Raw genomic sequence first — 24,111 nt, 5'->3', positions numbered from 1 at the left:
CTTTATAATATTATCAAATAAATGAGGATAAACGTCAATCCTGAAAGAAACAGTGAGAAAAGCAAGGAAGTTCCTCAAGCAATGTGTTCATCCAACAGGATGAGTCAGAGGAACTTAGTTACTTATCTTCCAAATAGATGGCAACTTAAAGACCAAGGATGATAGCCAAAATAGCTATAGGTAGGGAACATTTAAAGGAAGTAGGTATGTCTAAAATGGAATACAACAGTTGCATCATTCAGGTGAATTATCTGAAAAAATAAAGAACACCTGCAAAACATTATGTATATATGGTATGATTCTCATTGTTTTAAAAGGTTCTCTAGAAATCTCTAAAGTATCAATTTATTTGTATATGAGTAGTAAAAGATACAAGCTTTAACTGTGGTTGGCTACCTCTGGGGAACTGGAATTGATGGTCAGGAAACTTTTTAAGTTTTCTGTATTAAATATTTTTTTAAGAAAACAAGAACACACATTACTTATTAAAAGATTCAATACGTTAAATACATTTTAAGACTAATTAACCAGTATTTCTAGCCAACAAATTCAGAGCTGAAGAGAGGTAGGAGTGGTATAATTTTTTTTCTAGGTTTGAGAAAATTTAACTGGAAAGGACAAAGGATCACTTTGTAAACTACAAGAGTACCACAAAGTGAGGAGTTTTTGGTTAATCAGTCACATGACTTTCAAATGAAGGCTAAGCAAAGAATTTATTGGGTTTTCTTCCATGGCAACTATAAACTGACACAAATAAAAACAAGATAATAAGAATAAAACTAAAGCAAGTACCCCTGAAAAAACTGAATAAAGGATGATCTGATATACTTAAGCATCACCCTTTAACTTTGAGTATTTAATGTAGCAAATAAATACCAGCTTTTCTGATCAGAAGTATTAAAACTTAAAATGAGAAATTACCTTCCTTATGAGGTGGTTTTCGGTGTCTGCCACGTATATGATATTATTCTTCATGGCTACACCCTGTGGGGAGTTAAAAGTTGCCTCTGAAAATGTTCCATCTTTTCTTCCAGGGTTAGGTCCTAAAAGACAAGATATAACTCTTAAGACTAAATTTTCCCACTAGGAAGTAATTTCAAAGTAAAACCAAGAAACAAAAGTGAAAATAAAAATTTGCATTTAATGCTGGAATTTAAAAATAAACATGATACTTCTCCGTTCAAAACAAAAATGTTTCACAAAGTACCTATTTTTCTCAAGAGTGAGTTTTGGTAATGACAGGGCTTTCCATAGAGTAGTTACTAGAGAACTTGAGCAACATACATCAGAAGTAACAATTTTAAAAGTGTTTTAATTACCTGTTAACTTTCTAGACTAAGAAGTTAAACTCCTTTGATAATTAAGTGAAAATTATGTACCCCTTTCCTAGAAAAAACACACATACCCCAAACTACCTCAAACAATGCAACAGCCTGAGCCCTTGCTGAGCCCTTGCTCAATACTATGGCGCTTCATCATGATTCAGGCCTATATCATCTCATCCATATGTGAAGATTCTGGTCCAAAGGGCTACTCAACCTTTACAAGGCATGGAAGAGTTCCAAGGGTGGGGAGAAGAAGACAAAAAACACAGTTGCTTTTTCTGGGGTCGGGGAGGAGCTATTCAAAGCCTCTAAGTCAGCAGCCAGAAACTGCTCTGCAGAACTCCACTGTGCTAGATGTCAGTAAGACAGGTAGGGAGACACAGTCTCTAGGAAATGACCTCAGGAGCCCACAGACATGGCTTAAATCCCAGTTCTGCACCTTCCTAACTGATGGTTTGGGCAAATTCTGTGTCTCAGCTTTTCTTCTACAAAATGGAACTAATACTACCTAATCCACAGCATTGCAAGAATAAAAATAAATTAATACAGGTAATAAGCTTAGAATAATGTCAGGCATACTCTGTTTGCCATTTATTACTCCTACTAATAACACTATTGTTGTTGACGATGTTGATAAGAGTTCACAGGGAAAAAAGTGTGTGGGGGGGAGTTCTCTGGTCACTTTGGATTGGAAAAGAGTGTGTACTGCAGGCCCCTTTTGTATATTAAGAGACACATTAACAGAGTAAGATACAAGGTGTCGGCTGACTCCATCACAAAAATCTGTTAAATCATATATTAGTGCTTCCTGAGTGTATTTGACCAAAGAATTCTTTTTAAAATATTGAAGAGTAAGTATTAATATATCATGAGATAGCATTATTCTTAGAAATGTTTGGGAAATATAGTTATCTGGTGGTTTTCTTGTTAGCAAAGGAAATGGTAGAATCTATTAAAAATTCCTTCGTATCATTTAAATTCAAGTGACAACAAAAAACAACTTTTTTGAGTAACAATTCTCATAAATGCTTGTTTTACATAAAAATACTAAGTAGCCAAAACAAACACAACAAATACTCTAATAAAAACACTAAACAAAAGACAGCAATACTTGGAGAGGTAAGGCAGTATCTTGGCATCCTAGGAACAGCAAGATGGCCGAGGGGTAGGGCCTGCACCAGGAGCCTGGTGCTCCTACCCGAAGTCTTAATGCCACACGTGTTACTCAAACCAGACTGACCCAAAGACATGAATCACTCCCCTCTTTGATAATATGTTGTTACACGTCAGTTAAGCCCTGGATAAGCAGAATTAGTAAGACTGTACTTAGATTTTATTAATTATGTAATTGTAAACGAGAGGCTTTTTTTTTTTTTTTAAACCTAAAGCCAGGAAGATATGGAACAAAATGATTTATGCTTACATGGATCTTTATTTTGCTACACTCAAAGGGATCCAGAAGTATGCTCAAGTTCTTATGAAAGAAAGGAGAGAAAAGTAAAATTATGTACAAATCCTAGTTTATTTATTTTATAATCCAAATGTCAAGTCCTTGGAGCACTGTCTTGATCTTAAAAAAGATTTTGTTGGAAAATAAAATATAATACTTCTGTTTAAAATATTAGAAGTCCAAAATATATGTAATATATAGTGTGCAGTTAATTAAAACCAAGATAGGATATATAATTACACTGAAAATGTATATAACTTAATGATTTCCTCCTCTGACAAGATGCTTTTTGGGTATTTTTATTTGTTTGTTTTTTGAAGGAGTAAGATTGATTCATACACGTTAAATAACAATAATTTTGTAATGAAGTTAAAAGTCAATGCATGTTGGGTTGGGGTTGTGGCTCAATGGTAGAGTGCTTGCTTGGCATGCATGAGGCACTGGGTTTGATTCTCAGCACCACATAAAAATTAATAAATAAAATACAGGTATTATGTCCATCTACAATTAAAAAATATTTTAAAAAGTCAATGCATGCTGTCTTTCTACAATTTGTTCTTAATTATAATTTTCAATTTTAATACATTTACCTGAGTTTTTAACTATAAAACATATTATAAAGCATAATTAAAAGGAAACTTTACCTCCAATACTATACTGAATTTGTCCATTCTTCCAAATGACCAAAATTCTATGATGTCCAGTATCTGCTACTACCAGTCTATTAGTAGCATGGTCCACTGTTATTTTGCCAGGAAACAGCAATGGTGAAGGTGGCAAAGAATCTTTATAGAGCTTTATTCCAATTTTATTATCTCTGATCTGTCCCCTGTCTTTGTAATATTTTAAAGCTATTGAAGTATATAAAAATAATTTATCTTTGTGTCCCTCTCCAATCAAAGAAAACAACATATTTCCACGGGGCCCAAGGATGACAAGAGTGGGCCAGCAGGAAACTTCTAGCTCTTGCCACAGGAAGGCATCTGCATCATTGACCACAGGGTGGGTGATGTTGTATCGGAGAACAGCACTCTTAATGTTGTCCAAGACTTTTTCATTTGGAAACTTAGCTGAGTGGACACCAACAATCAGAAGACCATCTGAAAGAGGAAAAGCATACAAGAAACATTATGAAGTATTAAACAGCATCATCTGTACATTAGACTTCAGGTCATGAATAGGTATAAACAGTCCATAGATTTTTTTTTTTTAAAGACCTATATTAGAATCTTTGATGGCATTTAAACACACCTATAAAAAATTAACATATTTTACCGGGTATGGTGATGCATGCCTGTAATACCAGTGAATTAGGAGGCTGAAGCAGGAGGATTGCAAGTTCAAGACCAGCCTCAGTGACTTAGCAAGAGCCTGTTTCAAAATAAAGAAGGACTAAGGATGTAGTTCAGTAGTAAAATACCCCTGAGTCAATCCCCAATGCGCCCCATTAATTTTTTAAAAATCTCATGTTTCTATATAAAAACGTGTGATTAAATTCACGGGCTATTGCAGGATTAAAATTCTTCATGCCTATTAGTTAGATAAAAGCTTTTTAATATTTATTTATTTATTTATTGTAGTACTGAAAATACTATTTGAAATAAATTCATCAAATGGGTTGAATGGCAAAAAGATGACAAAAGAAAAAGTCAGTGAATCTAAGATAGTTCAATAGAAGTGATCCAATCTAAAGAACACAAAGAAAGAAGACTAAATAAAAATGAACAGTACCTCAGAGATTCATGGAACAGTTTAAAAGATCTAAAGTGTAACTGGAACCCCAAAAGAAGAGGGTAAAGAGGTTGGGGAAGAATATATAACTAAATAATGCCTACCCTTCTAAAATTTGGCCAAAGATACTGAATTTAAGATCAGCACACAACAAATAAGACAAATTACAAGAAAACCATGTCTAGATACATCACAAACAAATGGCTGAAAACCAATGATTAAATACATCTTAAAAGCATCTACGGAACAATGATACAGTGAGGAGTGGTTGGCAGAGAACTGGAGGTAGGGAAGGGAGTGGGAAGGACTGTATACTTGTCGCCTTGGGTAAGTTACTTCACCTCTCTGTTGATCAGTTTTTCTAAATGAGGAAACTATCACTAACTGTCTCCTAGGTCAGGTAGATTAAAAGAGATAATCTGTGTAAGGCATTTAGCATAGTACCTAATACACAATAAAAATCTCAAAAACTTTGCTATTATTATTTTTTAAAGTTGTAAGTACAAAGATAATCAATTAGAAAAATACAAACTTCTCTAACCATCAAAAGGAATAAATAATACATGATGTTGAGAAATACAGTAATACTTATGTGTCAGTACTGTGCTTTTATGTTTACTAGGTCATGCCTATAATATGTGTATTGGGTTATACACATAATTGCACCATACTTTTATGAATTTACATATGCATCAATATGAATGGGTTTAACTCATCTATAAAAAGAAAGAATTGCATACATACCATATACATGAGATACATCAAAATAAAGTGAGTCAGAAAGGCTAGAAATAAAAGGATAGGCAAAGGCAGAGCGGGCAAAATGAATACAGGGGAATACAGCATCACGTCTTCTCTGACTCCATGACAAAGGGACCTTACTCTGCTAGTCACCTCATTAAATCAATCGAAAGCCTAAGTGAGTCTTTATTTCTGTATAAAAACACATGATCAAATTCATGGGCAGGATAACCCTATTCCAATTTATCCTTGTTCTTCCCTACCTCAAATCCAGCCTTCCTTTTCAGTTGCCTGGCATCTTCGAGCTGAGGTGCTGCACACAGAAGCAATGGTCCACAATTACATAGGCTCCAGTGTCTATAACAAATCCCTCTTTCACTACTCCTAGTGGCTCTGCTTCTAGTATCAAACCACAACTAATACCAAAACTCTACTTCCTTGTTTGGGTCCTGTCTCTACCAATACATATGTGAAATCTTCGGCCGCCCCTGGGCAGCTTTCCTATCGCCCTCTGGTACATTTAGCAGGAAGGGCACATGTGCACAGTATTCTGAGTTCTTGGACACTCAAACTGTTTTCCACAGCTTTGACTGATGCTTGGGCACATGGCGGCATACAGTATCGTTGGCTGACTCCTGAAATGCTGCTCCATTGTTGCCTTGCTTTTTATCGAGTTTGTGAAAAATCTGACAAGTCTAATTACATGTCTTCTCTGCAAGCTATCTTTTTGCCCCAGGTCTCGAGGATTTTTCTTTCAATCTTTAAAGTGTAATGGTTTTATTGGGATACTGCTTGAACGGTTCTGGGTCAATTTTACCTTGTACCCAGTAGGACCTTTCAATATGTAAATTCGAGTTTTCTTTCATTTACACTAAGTTTTCTTAAATTCTAATTTTAGATATTACATTGGTTCTGGCCAGCTGTTTTGATTTTCTCGAGGCTCTCCAAGTAGTCTTATGTTGGACCTCCTTTGTCCACTGTCCAACTCAATCATGTTTTCTATATCTTTTTACTTGTTTAGTTCATTTTCATTCTCCAGGCTTTCTTTTCCCCCTGCTTTACTTAAATATCCCTTAGTACATTTTTATATGAGTTATTGTCCCGAGTGTCTTATAATTTAGTTTTCAATTGTAATATAATTTTGAACTTTTCCGTACTTTTCTTTCCTGAGTTCAATCAACATAGATTTCTTCTTTTTTTGTCTATTTCTTAGTTTTTCGACTTTTGAATCCAGATTTTTTTTCATTATTCCTAAATCCTGTTTGAAGACATTTAATTCAGTATGGAGCAAATGTTAGTTTTTGTCTATTTTGTGCTTGTAAAAGTGAGACTTTTCAGCAGCATTTCAACTCTGAATTGCATTCTCAGCTTTTCACAGTTCTATATGGATGTGAGCTGTTTTTCCTTTTCCTCTTCGTTTTTCTGTACAGGGTTCCCAGTTTGAGAGTGCCCTCTTCTGACAGTTCCTTTTTTTCTGAGTGGTTTTATTGATGGATAGCATCTCTGAATCGTTCTCTTTTGTTTCTGCTAGATCCTAAACTTTTCCCTCTTATTTTCTTCTTCCCCTTCAGCTGCCCATCTCCAAGGGGAAACCACACCTTGCTTATACATGGGATTCTCTATCCACAGCAATACTTCTTCCATGGAAGAAATGCTTCCATCCTAGCCCTGTATGCTTTAAGAGTGGTACTATACCCAATCTGCGTAGAATGTTTTGCATTTTGTACTGGAGTTTCTCTTTCTGGGGGTGAGGAGGTTATTCTGTTTGTGTATTTCTTGGCCTGAGTCCTCTAAACTACTTTACTTTTTCTTGGGTAGTCTTTTAAGCTTCCTCTGTCTCTGTTCTCAGCACCTACAGGCTTGTAGGAGCAGGATCTTTACTGGAGTTTAGTTTATTTCCCAACATACTTGTGATGTGAAGGCCATGATATTCTGACCCTGTGAAATGCAGGGTCAGATATTGTTTTATTTGCTCTCCTTGTTTTTATGTTTGGGGAGGGCAGGCAGGGAGAGAAGAGATGTTTAAAATTAGGTGGGCACCATTCTCCAAAACTGGAAGTAGCACTGACAGATTCTTCTTTAACACTGTGTTTATAATTTATGTAAAGTACGTTTTAGTTTTTATATGTTGCTCATTGATTAAATAAATGTAATTGAGTTCTAAAATCAGTCCTTTACTTAATGGAGAAATGAAAGCAGTATTTTTTTTTTTTTTCTTTTTCTTCTTTCTTTTGGTACTGGGGATTGAACTTAGGCACACTTAACCACTGAGTCATGTCCCCAGCTCTCCTTTAATATTTTATTTAGAGGCAGGTTCTCACTGAGTCTCTTAGGACCTCCTTAAGTTGCTGAGGCTGGCTTTGAACACTGGATCCTCCTGCCTCAGCTTCCCAAGTCACTGGAATTACAGGCATGTGTCACTGAGCCTGGCTAGGAATATTTTTGAAAATATGAGGAACAAGGGAAAGATGCCTACTATCTCTACGACCACTTAACAACGAGTTGGGGTAGAGGTGAGGAGTTGGCCAGTGTAATAGGAAAAGATAAATCAATTATAGGCCTAAGAATTTGAAAATTCCTATATACAGATGATATAATAATATATCAGGGAAATTCTGATATTAAAACACTACATCAAATAATACAAGATTCATGAAGGTAGCAGAATATAAAATCAACACATGGAAATCAATAGCCTTTACATATCCAAACAACAGTCAGTTAGTGATATAATGGTAGACAAACCCCATGTATAACAAACAGCCATATTAAACATACGAAAAGATGTTCAACCCTACTCGAAAATGCAATTTAAAATTACAAGATACCACTTCCTACCTACTCGATGGGTAAAAATTAAGAAGTATGTCAGAACATTTCACTGGAGTAGCAGCGGAAAAAAGAGGCATACTCACACACTACTCTAAGGAATGCAAACTAGTACAACGCTCCTGGGGAAACTGGCAATACGTAACAAAAGTATGTGTGCATGCAGCTTTGATTCGGTCACCCTGCCTCGAGGAACTGACCCTTAAGATATGCCACCAACAATACAAGACCAGCCATTGTTTATAACTGTGAAATATTGAAAAAATTCTAAGGGCCAATATGTAGGAGAGTAGCTGAATAAATTTATGTACACGGAGTATTACGCAGTTGTGTTAGGAAGGCAGAAAGTTCTCTCAGAATGGAATGACTACCAGGATAGTTAGATGAAAAAAGCAAAATGCACAAAATTATCTAAGGGATGTTGTCAAAGGAAATAAAAATTATAGGACAGAAATGGGAAGGCAGGAATAGGTGGAAGGAATGAGTAGATGGAATGAGTACACCTTTCTGTTTAGTTCCCACTTGTTTTACACACAAACAAACAAAATCAACAAAAGGGGGAGGGAGGCCTAAAATGGAATACAAACAGAAACAAATGAATCTAACTATACATCAAACGAATAACACAGATTCAGGGACAGGGTAGCCTAGGTTTTTGTTGTTGTTGGGAGGTATTTTGGTGTGATAAGGAAGTGCTCAAAAATGAATGTTATGACCTTATGACAAAAGAAGGCAGATCTGGAGCCTGGCACAGTGGTGCTCACTTGTAATTCCAGTGGCTCAGGAGGCTGAGGCAGGAGGATCTCGAGTTTGAAGCCAGTCTCAGCAACTAGTGAGGCCCTAAGCAACTAAGTGAGACAGTCTCTAACAAAATATAAAAAGGGCTGGGGATGTGGCTCCGTGGTTAAGTACCCCTAGGTTCAATCCCTGGTACGGAAAAAAACAAAACAAAACAAAACAAAAAAAGGCCCCACAGATCTGGGGCAATCTGAATATTAAAATAAATGACAGTAATGAAATATACATTCATTGGATTAAATAAGAATCCATGAGTTTATATCTGTAAATATTTTATACATATCTGCAACATTTACCATACATCACGATACACTGTACATATTTTCCTATTATTCAATATACCTCAATATTTCCTTGAAGATGATTATCAAGATGGCATCTGAATGACAAGAGGGTGTTCACTAGGTGAAGAGAGTGAAGGAGAGTCCAGGGAGGAAAACCAGCACATGCAAAGAGGTCACATGAAAGACAGAAGAGACAGCAGTGACCAAGCAGCAAACAAAAGGTGAGCAAGGGATGAATGAGAATAAACGCGAGCAGGTCAGCCTTAGAGTCGAGGTAAGGCTTAGAGCTTTACCCTCATGGTGATGGAAGTCATTTGGGGAATGAAATCCAAGTTGCAAAGGTTCTCCCAACAAAACTCAGGACCTTCCCCTCCAACCTGTCCTTTCTACAGTGCTTCCTATAACTGAAGCACCATCATTCATCCACTTATCTACATGGAAAAACTTACCTAGAATGTCTCTGAAATAACCAGTCAGTCCTCCCACATCACTCATACTCAAACTAGTACCAAGCCCTATAGATCACATCACCTATAGTAGTCTCCAGCTATTGTCATGCCTCACAGGGACACCACAGCCTACCACAGATCTCCTAATCCATTCTTGTCCGCCACTGACTTATCTATCCAGGAGCCAAACTGATCCAAAAGAATGCAAATCCGATCCTGCCCCCTCTGGCAGAAAAATCCCTCCCTGGTTTTCCATTGTGCTTAGTGTAACAACCAAATCTCATCTCTCCAGCAACTCCTCCACACTTTCTCTTCCCCGGGGTATTCTAGCAGCCTAGCCTTCCTTTAGTTCCTCAAGAATTACCACTACCAGTAGTCCTCCCTTACCCTCTTCCTGGTTTCAGTCACCTGCAGTATGATCACCGTCTGTAATTTAAATAGAAAATTACAGAAACAATTCAAATGTTTTAAATTGTATGCTCTTCTGAGTATGTAATGAATCCATTCCACCTGCGATGTAAATCATGCCTCTTTCCAGGGTATCCACAGTGTATATGCTACCCACCGGTCTTAGTTATCAGACCAACTGTCACAGTATCACACAGTGCTCCTGTCACCCTTATATCACTTAATCATGGCCCCAAAGTGCAGGAGTTGTGATACTGGTAATCATATCTGCCAAAGAGAAATGTTTCTTTTGAGTGAACACATGAAAGTTCTTGACTTAATAAGGAAAAAAAAAATTGAGGTTGCTAAGACCTATGGGAAGAATGCGTTTTTTACTAGTCAAATTGTGAAGAAGGAAAAAGAAATTGGTGGCAGTTTTGCTGTCTAATCTTAAACTGCTAAAGTTACTATGGCCAGAAGGTGTGATAAGTGGTTAATAAAGGAAGAGTGTGGCAGTTCTAGGGTTCAGTGCTGGCAGCAGTTCTGGGCACCCCTGGGGTACATGTCAAGGAAGACTATGTTCCTCATGCTCTCAGGCCTCGACGCCTGGTGTTCCCTCCGCCTGAAGTGTTCTTACCCTCTCTCACCTACTTCAACCATGCCTGTCTGGTATACCTCAGGCTCGATTTTTACTTTCATAAGCGAGCTTTCTTTAATTCCCCCAGATTAAACTCCATCCATTGCCTTCATGGAATCCTATAATTTTCCCTTTTGGCACAAATGAGAAACTGTACAAACATGAATGTGATTATTCAATTATATGCCCTCCTCATTAGACTGTAATTTTTGTTAATTACATAGGGCTCATGCATGTTTTATTATTCACCCTACAGTGTACAGTACATAAATAGGAAATAAAAAAACAGGCAGGATTAAATATGGAAGAGACATATATATTTATAAATTTGTGTATGTTGCACTACATAAGCCAAATAGGACATCTATAATGATCTATATATATAGTGCACTGCCAGGTGTCTATACTTCCCATTTTTTTCAGTGTTAAGAACTTTAAAGTAGAGAGATTTTAAAAAAATTATTTAGCTTTTTCTGTTTATCATATTTTATATAAAAATTAGGTTGTAAAAGTTTCTTACCTTTAGGAATCTTTTACAACACAAGGATCAAAACTACTCCATTTAAATATAGAAGAAAAGTAAAAGAGAGGAAGAAGGAGAGGAAAGAGAATAAGGAGGTAGGAGGGGAAGGAGGCAAGAAGAAATAGCAAAAATTATAATTGCTTCTAAAATATTAGTAATACAATAACTTTTTAAGATAAATCATTTTAAAAGCTTCAAGGGTATTATTTTTCACATATATATACATATATTGAATAAAAATCTATCGCAACTATGTATACTAAAGTAGAAAGTACAATTTAATCATTGGCAATATAATAACCTGGGTAAACACAAACACTGAGAATATGTAGGGCATTTTTGAAGATGGTAAACTGAGACACTCTGGTATCTAAAAGAGAAGCACGACTTTACTACATAACAGGCATGGAAGACCTACAGGTCATGGTGTTGAAGTAAGAGGACACAGAGGAACTGAAGGAAAGAGTGGGAGGCTAGAACAGCCTAAGGGAAAAGGAAAAGGCGTGGAGAAGACACTGCAGAGGTAGGATTTTAGCTTTTATACTAAGAGCTTTGGAAACAGGAAATGAAGGGATCAAAATCACTTCAATTTAGACTGAAACAGAACAGAAGCAAATTGAAAGACAAAAAAAAGCTGATATGAAACCACTGTTCTCACTAAAAATCCTGAAAATTTGCCATAAATTGACCAATATTTTCAGGGGCCTTATTTTGTTATTTCACAAAATAACAGACAGCTGAAAAATGCAAATATAAAGTATGTGCATAAAAGAGGAAACCCAGCGGCCTGACTGCCTGAAGGGCCTACTTGTGAGAGCAGTTCCGGCCTGGCTCTGGGAGGGTGGATTGTGGGACGGTCTCCTCATCGCAGAACTGGCAGGAATGGCCCTCGATGCCCACGCTGTTTGTACAAACAATACAGTTTAAGCTGAACACCTGCTTTCCTTCTGCAAGTCTGGAATTTTGGAACATGGAGGCAAGAAGATGCCCACACGATCAGCCCCCAGTGAAAAGCTTAGATGCTAAGCTGTTCATAAATGTCCTTGGCTGGCAAGCATCTCAAATGTTTCTCGATTTTCTTTGCTGGAAGAACTAAGGGTGTCCTGTGAGGACTTGGGAGCCTTGTGCCTGGTCTCTTCTGGACTCAGTCCCAGGCATCTTGTCCCTTTCCTGATTTTGCTTTGCATCCTTTCACTATAATCAATCACAGCCACAGACACAACCCTGCGTGGAATCCTGTGAGCCTGACTACTAAATAAACAAGGGTGATTTGGGGAACCCCGACTAAGTAAAACAACACTGATTCACTTAAAGGCGTAGTTTTACTATAAAATTAGAAGTATTTCCTTCTGGGTTTTAAAAAAATATTAAACACAAAAAAAGCATATACTATAAGATAGGATGCTAGTATTTACTCAGTAGTAACCTGACATTCAGGTTTTAACAGTCTGATTCAGTCATACCCTAACATAAACCTAGCAATCACATGTTAAAAAATGCAAAGTTTTCCTGAAAAATGTTTTCTTATAAAACAAGAGGCACTCTGCTAAATCTGGGTACCATAGAATAACATACCAACATGTACAGTGTAAAGTTAAAAAACTTAGAAACTCTCTAGTAGTAAAGAAAAAGGAATTGCTGAAGTACTTGCAAGTTTAATATATAATGTGCTGAATTATTATGAATTAGTGACAAGCGTAGGACAGTTACATTCTTAAACAATGTTGAAACATCAGAATGACTCATCACTATTAAGCATCATTTACATTTTTCTTTAAAACTCTTTGCATTTGTCATTTTTCATGTACTATGAGAAATTGCAAACCTGAGTTTGTTTATTTTGTGGTACTGGGGATTGAGCCCTGAGCCTTCCGCCTGGCTAGGCAAGCACTGTGCTATATTCGCCAACCTTTTTATTTTGAGACAAGGTGTCACTAGGTGTCACTACGCTGATCAGCCTGGTCTCGAACTTTCAATCCTCTGACTCAGCCTCGGGAGTTGCTGGGATTACAGGCCTGCACCACCATGACTGGTCAGCACAGATTAGAGGCATGCGCCACCATGTCCAGGCAAACCTGAGTTTAAAAGCTGTTCTACAGAGGAAAGAGACTGGGTTATAAACTGGGCCTCTTTCAAGGTGTTTTGAATTAATAAGTACTTGCTCATTAGGAAGAGAATTTTTGGCTTACTCAGAAAATGAACAGAACATTCCACAGAATTTAAAATACACTGTTGAATGTCACTTCAAGAACATAAATAGCACTGTACCAGATATGTTCAGAAACATATCAGGTAGTAATGGAAGAAGACATTTAGCTACAAGAAAGCAAAGCTAATTAAGTGACAGCTTACTGAACTTTCATGTGGTAATCTCTGTGTACACCTTCTTTGGCAAATATGAATTAATTTATCTTCTGACAATATAAAAATCTTTTAAGTTACCAGGATTTCCATATAGTAGCATATTGTTGAAGTATGTTACTTTGAAATTACAAAGTTGAGACCACTTACAAAGCATTTTTTTAAATGCTTAAAAATTTATTTCACAAACAATATTCTAACAGCCAAATGCAGAAAAACAAATTAGTCAGTCAGTCTACTGTCCCACTCTATCAAATGAGCTATCTGGGTAACAAATCACTCGATGGTATGCTAGTAACTAGCTCATTGAAGGGGTGGGGTGTGGAATGAAAGCAAAAAGAACAGTTCAAAAAAACCAAAACCTGATTTGAAGCATTTATTGCTTCCGTGATGTAAATACTCCCACTATGGAAGATTTCAAGCTCACAACGGGCTCATCCACTTACATAATCAACAAATGTCCTTCGTGAGCCTATGGGGATCAGTGCCAGTGCACTGCCTGCATCCCTCCTGGAGGGCATGAACTTGCCCTTAAAATACTCACCTTTAAAATAGGGTTAAAATGCCATATTTGTGTTATTATGGGTTTTTTTTCCATTAAAATGTATTATTTTAACTAATTTTAAGTATATAATTCAGAGTACTACTGTACAACCATCACCAGCATCTGTCTCCCGAACTCTTAGTCTTGCAAAACAGCAGTGCCCATTAAACAAAACGCCTCATTCCCCCTCCCCCAAAAACAGCACCCCACTTTCTATGATTTTGACTGTTGTTAGGACTTTATGTAAGTAGAATCATGCAGAATTTGTTTTTTTTTTCTTGTCACTGCCGTATTTCATTTTGCATAATGTTTTCAAGGATCATCTATGTTGTCAGAATTTGCTTACTTTTTAAGACTGAATTATGTATGTGTGTGTGCATGTGTATCTATCCCTTTCCCCCTGGTACTGGTGATTGAACCCAGGAGCACTTTACCACATCTCCATCCCGTTTTAATTTTTATATTGAGACAGGGTCTCACTGAGTTGCCGACGCTGGCCCTGACTCGCCATCCTCCTGCCTCAGCCTCCCTGGTAGCTGTGATGTGGCATTCGCCACACACTCAACTAAGGCTGAATGATACTCACTGCCTCTCCCACATTCCCAGTCTTAGCTGTGATGAATGATGCTACTTGGTAGGTCTATTCAGATCTTGTTTTCTTTGTAGTTTGATCTTTTCATCTGGATTACCTAACTTGTTTGGCATAATTTCTTTTATTTCAATAAAACCAGGAGTACTGTCCCCACTTTTATTTCTGATTTTAGCAATTTGAGTCTCCTCTCTTCTTATCTTAGTTCATCTAGTTAAGTTTGTCAAATGTGTTGATATTTTCAAAGAACCAACTTCTGGCCTTTATTATTTTTCTAATTATCTATATTTATTCTGTTTCTCTCTTCCCAAATCTTTATTATTTCCTTCTGCTAGCTTTAAGTTTAGCTAATTCTAATTCCTTAACACTGTAAGTTAGGTCACTGATTTAAGATATTTCTTGATTCTTAAAGTAAGTGTTCGTAACTACAATCTCCCCTCTAGGTCCTGCTTTTACTATGTGCCATAAGTTTTCTCTTAAGTATTTTCTAATTGCCATTGTGATTTCCTGTTTGGTCCACTGGTTGTTATGAGTATCTTATTTAATTTATATAAATTTTTTAACTTTTCAATTTCACTTTTTATTGATTTCTAACTTCATTCTGTTGTGATCAGAGAAGAAACTTTGTAAAATATCTTTTTAAATCTTCTGAGACTTACTCTGTGGTCTCACATATGATTCATCCTGGAAAATATCCCATGTGTACTTGAAAAGAATTGTGTAATCTTGATATTGGGATGGAGTATTCTGTGTCAGTTAAATCTGGTTGGTTTAATGTGTTATTGAAGTCTGTTATTTCCTTATCTTCTATCTGGTCATTCTACTGAGAATGGGGTACTGATTTCTCTAACTACCACTAGAGAACTATGTACTTCTCTCCTTGATTTTTGCTTCACGTATTTTGATAGTATTAGTGCATAGGTTTTTATCTAGCTCTATTGATCTTTTATAAATATATAACATCCTCTGGTTCATTTTGTCCAATATTAACAGTCCCTTCTGTTCTCTTTGGGAGATTATTTGTATGGATTGCTCTTCTACATCATTTTGCTTTCACTTGCTTGTATTTGGGGATCTCAAGTGAACCTCTTATACACCACATATAGGTGGATTATGTTTTTACATTTTGCCAGCCTCTGCCTTTTGATTAGAGAGTTTAACCCACTTACATTTACATTAATTACAGGCTTTGTCCCAGCTGAAAAGCAAAGAGCCACTGGCAGTGTGGATCTCACTGCTGCTCAGGGTTTTTTAGAACTTCAGCTATCAAGATGGGCAGAATTTTCCTCGATCATATTGGTGATATCCATCTGCTTTCGTGGGCAAACTGTGACACAATTCTGACTAACCACTCAGAACTCGTATCCACTTGGTTCACAGATGCACTTGGTTAGAGCATTTCTTTCTAACAAGGTGGTTAACCTATAATACAGTGAAGTTCAAGATCGGGTCATGCTCAGTGGCCGCCACGTGATTTGGGATGTGAGTTGCAAAAACTGCAACAGCAAACTGGATGGATCTGAGTTTGCTCCTGAAGACAGTCAATGTTATAAAGAAGGCAGTGTGATCCTGGAACATGTTCTAGTTTGAGAGAGTGAGGGGTTTGAGGAGCACGTACCATCCAATAACTCTTGAAGAAAAAGAGATAAATCCATCTTTTCCCAGGACTCCTTCACTGAAAACAAAATCTACTTACATACACTGTCACCACAGTATCAGAGTCAGATACACTAACAGTGGAACGAGAGGTTGTGAGAGTCCAAGATGGAATCTTTTTTTTTTTAAATTTTGTATTTCCATCCAACAGCAGTGTGTAGAGAATATCATGCCGTTGCTGTTATTTTTTTTTTTCCCCTATGTTTACATCTTGAGGCAGAAGAGTCTCTGAAGCTATATGGTGGGCTATGTGAGGAAAAACTCTGGGCTATTAGAGTGGAATAAAATTTTTATGCAAATTTTGAATGGACAATATGTCAAGAGCATGGTTTTTAAACTTATTTGGGCTTAATTTTAAAACTTTTTTTTTTTTAACCCAGTTATTTCACTTGATTTGCCAGCTTCAGAGAAGAGCTCTGAGTCCGTCCGTGCCCAGCACTAACGGCTCAGCGTCGGCATGGCTCATGCTGGCCCGCGCACCATGTCCCTGTTGGAGATGCACTGTAGCACCAGAACCCATTCTTCCTTGTCAGTCTGGACCCAGAGATGTCACCATTTTTCTGAAATGGGGCAGAACTGCTTGGTTGTCTTTTTCCATGTAACTTAAGCATAGTAATAGAAATAAAGTAATAATTAGGGAGAAAAAAAGTAATCTCTGACAGGGAACACTGACCTCTGTCATGTGGCTATGTGTCCTACACGAGTTGAGCTTTTTGCCCCTCATTTCCTATATTACCTTTTTAGTGTTCAGTTTTTTTTTTTTTTTTTGTACTAAATGTTTATACTCTCGTTTCCTTTAGTGTATATTCTTTAGCTTTGTGTATGTGTGTGCACTTACCATGGGAATTATATTTAACATACAAAAGTTATCATATTCCAATCTGAATTTATACCAGGTTAACATCAATAACAAAAACAGGCATCATTTAACATTAACAATTCTATGCCTGATCCTTTCAGTTGTTGAGGTCACAAAATTTCATCTTTAAACACTGTGTATCCAAAACCATTTCACTGGTAAGACTGGGAGGGCTTGCTTTTTTTTTGGCACTGGGGCTTGAACCCAGAGGCACTCAAACACTGAGCCACATCCCCAGCCCTTTTTATTTTTTGAGACAGGTTCTTGTTAAGTTGCTTAGCACCTCACTAAATTGCTGAGGCAGGCTTTGAACTTGCGATTCTCCTGCCTCAGCCTCCTGAGTTGCTGGAATTACAGGTGTACAATACCGCACCCAGCTTCACACTTCCCTGTTTCTCTGTATGACTTGTTAATTTTTTTTATTGAAAACTGAATAGCTGCATCAAATAACATGATAACTCTCCCTCACAAGATTTGCTGGTTTTTTGTGGATTTTTTTTTTTTTTTTTGTCTGTTGTTATTTTGATTTGGTTTAGGGTGTTTCTGCCAAAGATCATCCTGATTATAAACTTAAGGTCTTTCTGGATCTTTTCTGAGTCTGTATTTTCCCTTGGTCAAGAACAATGACTTTCTAAGTTTCTTTATTATACACTTGTGACAGGATGCTTAGCCCTCAATGTCAGCCTCCCATGACAAGAAATAAAGGGGGAAAAAATAGACACCAGCCCTTAGGATACCTTGGAAGTCACCTCAGTCAGATGGGGAGGGGCTTGCAACAATGTGGGAAGGTTCAACAACAGTGGGCACTGCCTCTCTGTCTGCACCTCTATGACCAGAAGGAGCATCAGCAGAGCACAGATCCAGATATTTGCCATGGTGCTGACCTGAAGGCTGGGTAGCTGCTACTGTGTTCAGAGCTGAAACTGATGAAAATGAAAGTACCTTACAGTCCCAGGCCTCCCCTAGAAGCCGGAAGCCTTTAATAGATTCCAGAATTCCAAATCGGACAGGCTCTGCCAGTGCAAGTGTTGTCAAGGTGGGCACAGATTCCTGTTACTTTTTACTCCTCCATCTCCCCAGAGATTTTTATACTTAAAATGTATTTTACTTTTTAGAAGTGTACTTGCATGTAAAAATATTATGGGCATTCACAAAAATAACATTTCCAATAAAGTGGTAGGTAATTAAGGGGTTTCTATTTGAGGAAGTCACTGAACTTGCTCCAAGTGTGAGGTTCACCAATTAAGTTAACCAAATGCCATTCAGGAGTGATCTTAGGTAAGGAAATGGTTAACCCTGGGATTCTTAGCCCAGTGTGTGGTACCCTTCTAAAACACAAACTTATCACCTCACCCTCCTATTAAAAGCCAAACAAATCAAAAACAACCTTCAACATCTCCAGATCCTCAACAGAAGAAGTCTAACCTGTTAAGAGCGTTCCATACAGCACTTCACCACGTGGTCCTAAACTGCCTCAGTCTCCTATTACTTTCACAAGCTCTTACGATCCTGTCACACTAAATGATTCAGCTGTTCATGGAGCAAGAATCTGATTCTTGTGGGGCCAGCATAACTCTCTGCCTGTTTTCCTTCTCAGTCGCCCCCTGCTTGCTTCTCAAGTTCTAGCTCAGTTCTCTCCTTTCTGACAAGACCTTTCTAATGTCTGTGAGCAAAGCCAGATACCCTTTTCCTCATGAGTTCAATAATGCTTTTTATTCAACTTAGTTACATTATTTCCTCATTAGAAGGGTACAATGCACATAATTCATGCTTTGTAAGTGTGCCAGTTTCAATAAGAAACCCAAACATCTAAAACCTAAGGAATAATGATATATTTTTTCAGAGAGATGAATTTTTTTTTTTTTTTTTTTTTTTTTTTTTGTGGTGCTGGGGATCGAACCCAGGGCTTTGTGTTTGCAAGGCAAGCACTCTACCAACTGAGCTATCTTCCCAGCCCCAGAGAGATGAATTTTTGAAAACAGAATTTAGCCACTGGGAATATTTAAGTTCTCAATAAATCTTTTGCTTGGTAATTTTAAGACATAATCTATTATGACTTAAAAGCATTTGAAGTTTCATTTGTACTTTAGATTATATCTAATCACATTTTTAAAAAACTAAATTTCAAGATATTCTTCATTTTTGTACATGTCTATTCCATCTTTATTCTCACAAGATCAGTGACCCTATCTCTATTTTTTATCTCCACCAAAAATAGTGACTCAAATTATTTAAAACTAATTAAATGAAACCTTTAATCAATTTCATTTACTCTCATGTGGTTTTTGAAAAAAAAATCTGATAATTTTTCAAACTTCTACAGTAAATACTAAATATAATCTCATGCATTTTCAGAATCTGTAAATGTGCTCTGGAAAACATAAATTGTAATAAATCACTTTTTAATGAAATAGAGTCAAAGGAAAAGCATCTGTTATAATATTTTGCATTCCTCTATAGTTCTTGTCATTTGCTTTTAACATATTTCTAGAGAATTGACCTAGAACTTGCACTTCTTAATAAGAATAGTATAAAATCAGGGCCAGATGTTTAATTTTTTTCAAAGAACAAACTTAGAGAATGCTTAGACATACAACAAGATCTTTTTAGATACCCAATCATGAAAAAAGAAAGTTATGTGCTTACCCTCTGAGAAAAGGCTTATCTAAATTCTGGTTCTTGAGTTAGGCAAACCATTATCACTAAGTTTAACCCTTCATGAAAAGGTACAAGGAGTTAGTTCTTAATCCCTAGATTAGAGACTGCATTTAGAGTCACTGAAGTCTTTCAAATGCTCCTTCTCCTATGAGCAAACGAGCCAGCGACTCCTCCAGTGCCTACGCCAGGGCTGTCTGTTAGAAACTCATGGGTAAACAGGTACCTTTATCAGAGTGCGTGTGTTCCAGTGCATGGAGATCAGGCAATAGGTGAATACAGTTTATGCAGCAGTAGGTGAAGAAATCGAGGATGACCACTTTCCCACACAGATCCTTGTAGACAGAAATAGGCTCTTCTGTGTTCAGCCATTCTAACCCTGAAATTTACACAAAACAATTACAATGGTAAAGACAGATAATTTATCTGAACTTTCCATTCAAATGTGAACCCTTGTTTTTTCTAAGACCAGTTAGAAGACGATGACACTATTCAAAGTCTGTGGTAGTTGAAATAAACATTATTTTGTTTATAAGAACCACTGTTTTCTACCAATAAATAAAAGAAATACAAGACATGATGAATCTTTGAGACTGTAACTAAATTAAATGTCTGTGATGTTAAGGATACATCAAAAAGGCAAGTTTGTAGAGGTTAAGACCCAAAGAGGGAAGAAAGAAGGAAAGGAAGGAATGGGGACAGGGTAGGGGAGTAAGAGGCACAGCGGGTGGGAAAGCTGCTTTTACAAGGCAGTGCACAAATATAGCAAGAAGCAGCTACTACATTATTTCAGATGCAGTATAACAGTCTGTGCGTGAAAGGGGCAAAAATATCTTTAGGGAAAAATGAGGAAATATCAATCATTAATACACAATTAGGTATAAATGAGGTAGTGAGAATGAAGCTCAAGCTTAAAAACAGTAAGACAGGACTAAACATCGAAAAGGAGCAAAATGCTTAACATACAAAATAAACATAAAATGTCTAAGCCAATTTCATAAGAGAAGCTGAAATGTACTATAGTCAGATGAGACCCTAAATACAAAATAAAATATTTTAAGTACAAAGTTGGAAGTAACATTAATATTGATGAAGAACGAGTTCCCTTCCCTCCAAAGAAAAATAGGATCTCATTAATCTGTACTTTTGTAAATCAGAATTTGTAATTACCTGACTATAATTCAAATTTTAACTCTGTACATGAAGATTTTAATACTAAAAGTACAGCATCTCCAGTTAACCAAATTTAAAAAATAAACTCATTGCATATAAGTAAATAAAGGTAGCTATTAAAAATATTAATTACATATTGAACTCAAAAATATTTTATAGAAACTTAAAACCCAAACTAGGTGGAATAAATATATGTATTTTCCCCTCATCCACAGGAGCTGCATGCCAAGACCCCCAGTGGATGCCTGAAGCCACCAACAGCATTGAACCTTAATATTTCAAGCCATTTCCATTGCAACCACACATGGTCTTCTGTGCCCGAGTAATTTCCAGTTTGAGGTGTGGCAGCAGAACCAGCACCACTTTTCCTTCTTCACAATTTGACAGATAAGAGACTAATTCTCACCATAGGTCTCAGCAACCTCGGGGTGGGATATTTTTCTTACTGAGAACTTCCACCCTCACTTAAGAAAGCCCTTTATAGCTTCTCTGCTGCATATCCAAATTGCCAGTGTCACTACTCCTGTACTTGGGGACCATTATTCAGTAAAGTAGGGGTTACTTGAGCACAGCACTGTGGTTCTGCTACATTCAATCTGATAATCAGGACAACTACTAAGTGTCCAAGAGTGGGCAGAATACAGAGCAGGGATACGGACAAGGGGGTGTTTCACATCAAGAGACAAAGGGATGATTCACATCCTGGGCAGGACACAGCAGGAAGGCACGAGATTTCATCCAGCTACTCAGAACAGCACACAATTTAGAACTTATGAATTATTTAATTTGGAATTTTCCATTTAATATTTTTGGACTAAAGTTACCACATGTAACCAAAACCTCATAAAAAGGGGGCCTAATGTAGTAACAACTAATAACTGGAATTACTTAATTAAAATAAAATTCTAGAAGAAAATTTTCAAGTCAAACTAGTGTTTCTACCAATAGGCTTAACTAGTGAGGTGTCAGGGAAGTTCTATTATTCATTTTGATAAAAGTGTTAATTATATGCCAGATCAAGCAATTATATGGAACTATTAATTATACCTACTAATTATATTATTTATTTTGGGGGAGGGAATGCTGGGAATTGAACACAGGGATGCTTTTTGTGCGTGCGTGTGTGTGGTACCAGGTTGAACCCAGGGGCGCTTAACGACTGAGACATTCCCAACCCCCTCTTTTTTATTTTATATTTTAAGATGAGGTCTCACTAAGTTGCACAGGGCTCATTAAGTTGCTGAGGCTGGCTTTGAACTTGTGATTCTCCTGCCTCAGTCTCTCAAGTCACTGAACTTACAGGTATGCACCATCATACTCAGTTTATATCTACCAACTAATATAAATTTCCTACTCCAAGGTATTTATAAATCTGCTTCCATGATTTTTTTATATACATTGTCAAGAGTGATAAGTTAAGAGGGTAGAATTATATTTTAGTTGTGCTAGATCCTTTATAATAATCCTAATGTATTTGATATTAACGAATGCATTTTATAATAAAAAATGAATACAATAAGCTGCTAACATTTAGTAAGCTCTCCTGTTAATTAAGAACTTCACATATATGGCCTCCATGTAATAACCCGGAAGATAAATACTAGTTCCACTTCACAAATGAGAAAAGTCAGGCTTGGAGAAGTTGAGTAACTTGCTCAAATATTGTACAGCTAACAAATGGAGTAATAGGGATTTAATCCCAGACCTGCCTGAATCCATCCATTATGCTGCATGGCCTCCCATAAATATTATTTCTTCTAAAAAAAATGAACCAAGCACTCAGTTTTTGAGATAAAGTTATGTTTATGACTTGATTATAGTGTACTGATAAGCCAAGAAAATATTCATTTCTAGCATGCTCTCCTCAATAATCAGGTCTAGTAGTAAAATTAGACGAATACAAAGTCTGAATACTTTATTATGTGTATTACTTATGAGTCAGAGGCCAAACCTCATAATAAAACATACATATACATATATACTACTATAAACACAAACAAGACTAGAAAATAAAGACACTCCCAAATCCTAGCTGGTGGCTTGCTAGTTTATAACAGTATAATATATGGCTATGTCTTTACAAAGTTTTTACAAAATATGAATACATTTGCATATGTGTGCATAAAACACTTGGAAGTTTCTCTGATGGGATAAGCATTTAAGTATTGGACCCAGGAGCTGTCTGTTTCTGAGGTACATCCCTAGTTCTTTTTAGAATTTATTAATTTTTATAAATTTTCTATTATTTAAAATTTTGGCATTCCTGGGAACTGAACCCAGGTATGGCTTTAGCTTTACTGTTGAACTCCATCTCTAGCCCTTTTTATTTTATTTTGAGATGGGATCTCACTAAATTGCCAGTACTGACAAGTTTTGAAGTTGTCCTTCTCCTGCCTCAGCCTACAATGTCCCTGGGCTCCCAATTCTTTTGAAAGTATTCCTCAACATTTCAAATCCAGTATAAGATTAATAAAAGAAGCGGTGGTGGTGGCTCATGCCTATAATCTCAGTGGCTTGGGAGGCTGAGTCAGGAGAATCCCAAATTCAAGGCCAGCCTCAGCAATTTAGCAAGACCCTATACCAAAATAAAAAAGGCTGGGGATGTGGCTCAGTGGTAAAGCACCCCTGGGGGTTCAATATCCAGTACCAAAAAAAAAAAGATAAATAAAAAAAGATAGGCACTTTTCAAGGTGAGTGCAAAAGGCCTGCAGACACCCAAGCCTGTTGTCAGAGGAGGTTCGGATATACCTCCCATGAGATTAACCGAACCCTGCCACAACCAACCAATTAACTATACATGTGGTTTCAGTGTCATGACCGGACACATGCCAACACCACCAGACAAAACAATGCCATTCCCAACCAAAGAAGGCAAAGAACGGTTTCATTTCCAACTGCACTTCTGGGAGTATCTATTGCCCTTTTGTTCCAAACAACCGCACAACCAGGATTCAGGTTTAAAAAGTTTCAGATTCTAAAAATGAGAAGTTTCACGACTCTGGGCAGAGAAATATGGCCAGGCTGTCAACAAGTAAACACGGGGTCTGCAGACTGCAGCTCGACTCTGGCGGTTCGTGGCCTTCCTAAGCCTCAGTTCCTCCGCTGCAAAGCAGGACTTGC

The 24,111-nt window shown here is 37.0% G+C and overlaps 1 protein-coding gene and 1 pseudogene across 1 annotated transcript in view; one reads left to right on the top strand and one right to left on the bottom strand.

The window, feature by feature from the left end:
- The window catches only part of Nhlrc2 (NHL repeat containing 2), a 60,033-nt gene that overhangs the window by 35,227 nt on the left and 695 nt on the right, over nucleotides 1–24,111 (bottom strand). Inside the window, exons 2-4 of the mRNA XM_047551934.1 lie at nucleotides 20,045–20,197; nucleotides 3,420–3,875; nucleotides 922–1,043 (exon numbers count right to left, since the gene is read on the bottom strand). Of these exons, the coding sequence (XP_047407890.1) occupies nucleotides 922–1,043; nucleotides 3,420–3,875; nucleotides 20,045–20,197 (731 nt within the window). The remainder of the gene's footprint in view (nucleotides 1–921; nucleotides 1,044–3,419; nucleotides 3,876–20,044; nucleotides 20,198–24,111) is intronic.
- On the top strand, nucleotides 15,905–16,283 carry LOC124984388 (protein yippee-like 5; annotated as a pseudogene).

The sequence above is a fragment of the Sciurus carolinensis genome, chromosome 5 (genome assembly GCF_902686445.1).
Source record: "Sciurus carolinensis chromosome 5, mSciCar1.2, whole genome shotgun sequence".
NCBI classification, from domain to species: Eukaryota; Metazoa; Chordata; class Mammalia; order Rodentia; family Sciuridae; genus Sciurus; species Sciurus carolinensis.
This window is presented reverse-complemented; position numbering and strand designations above follow the sequence as displayed.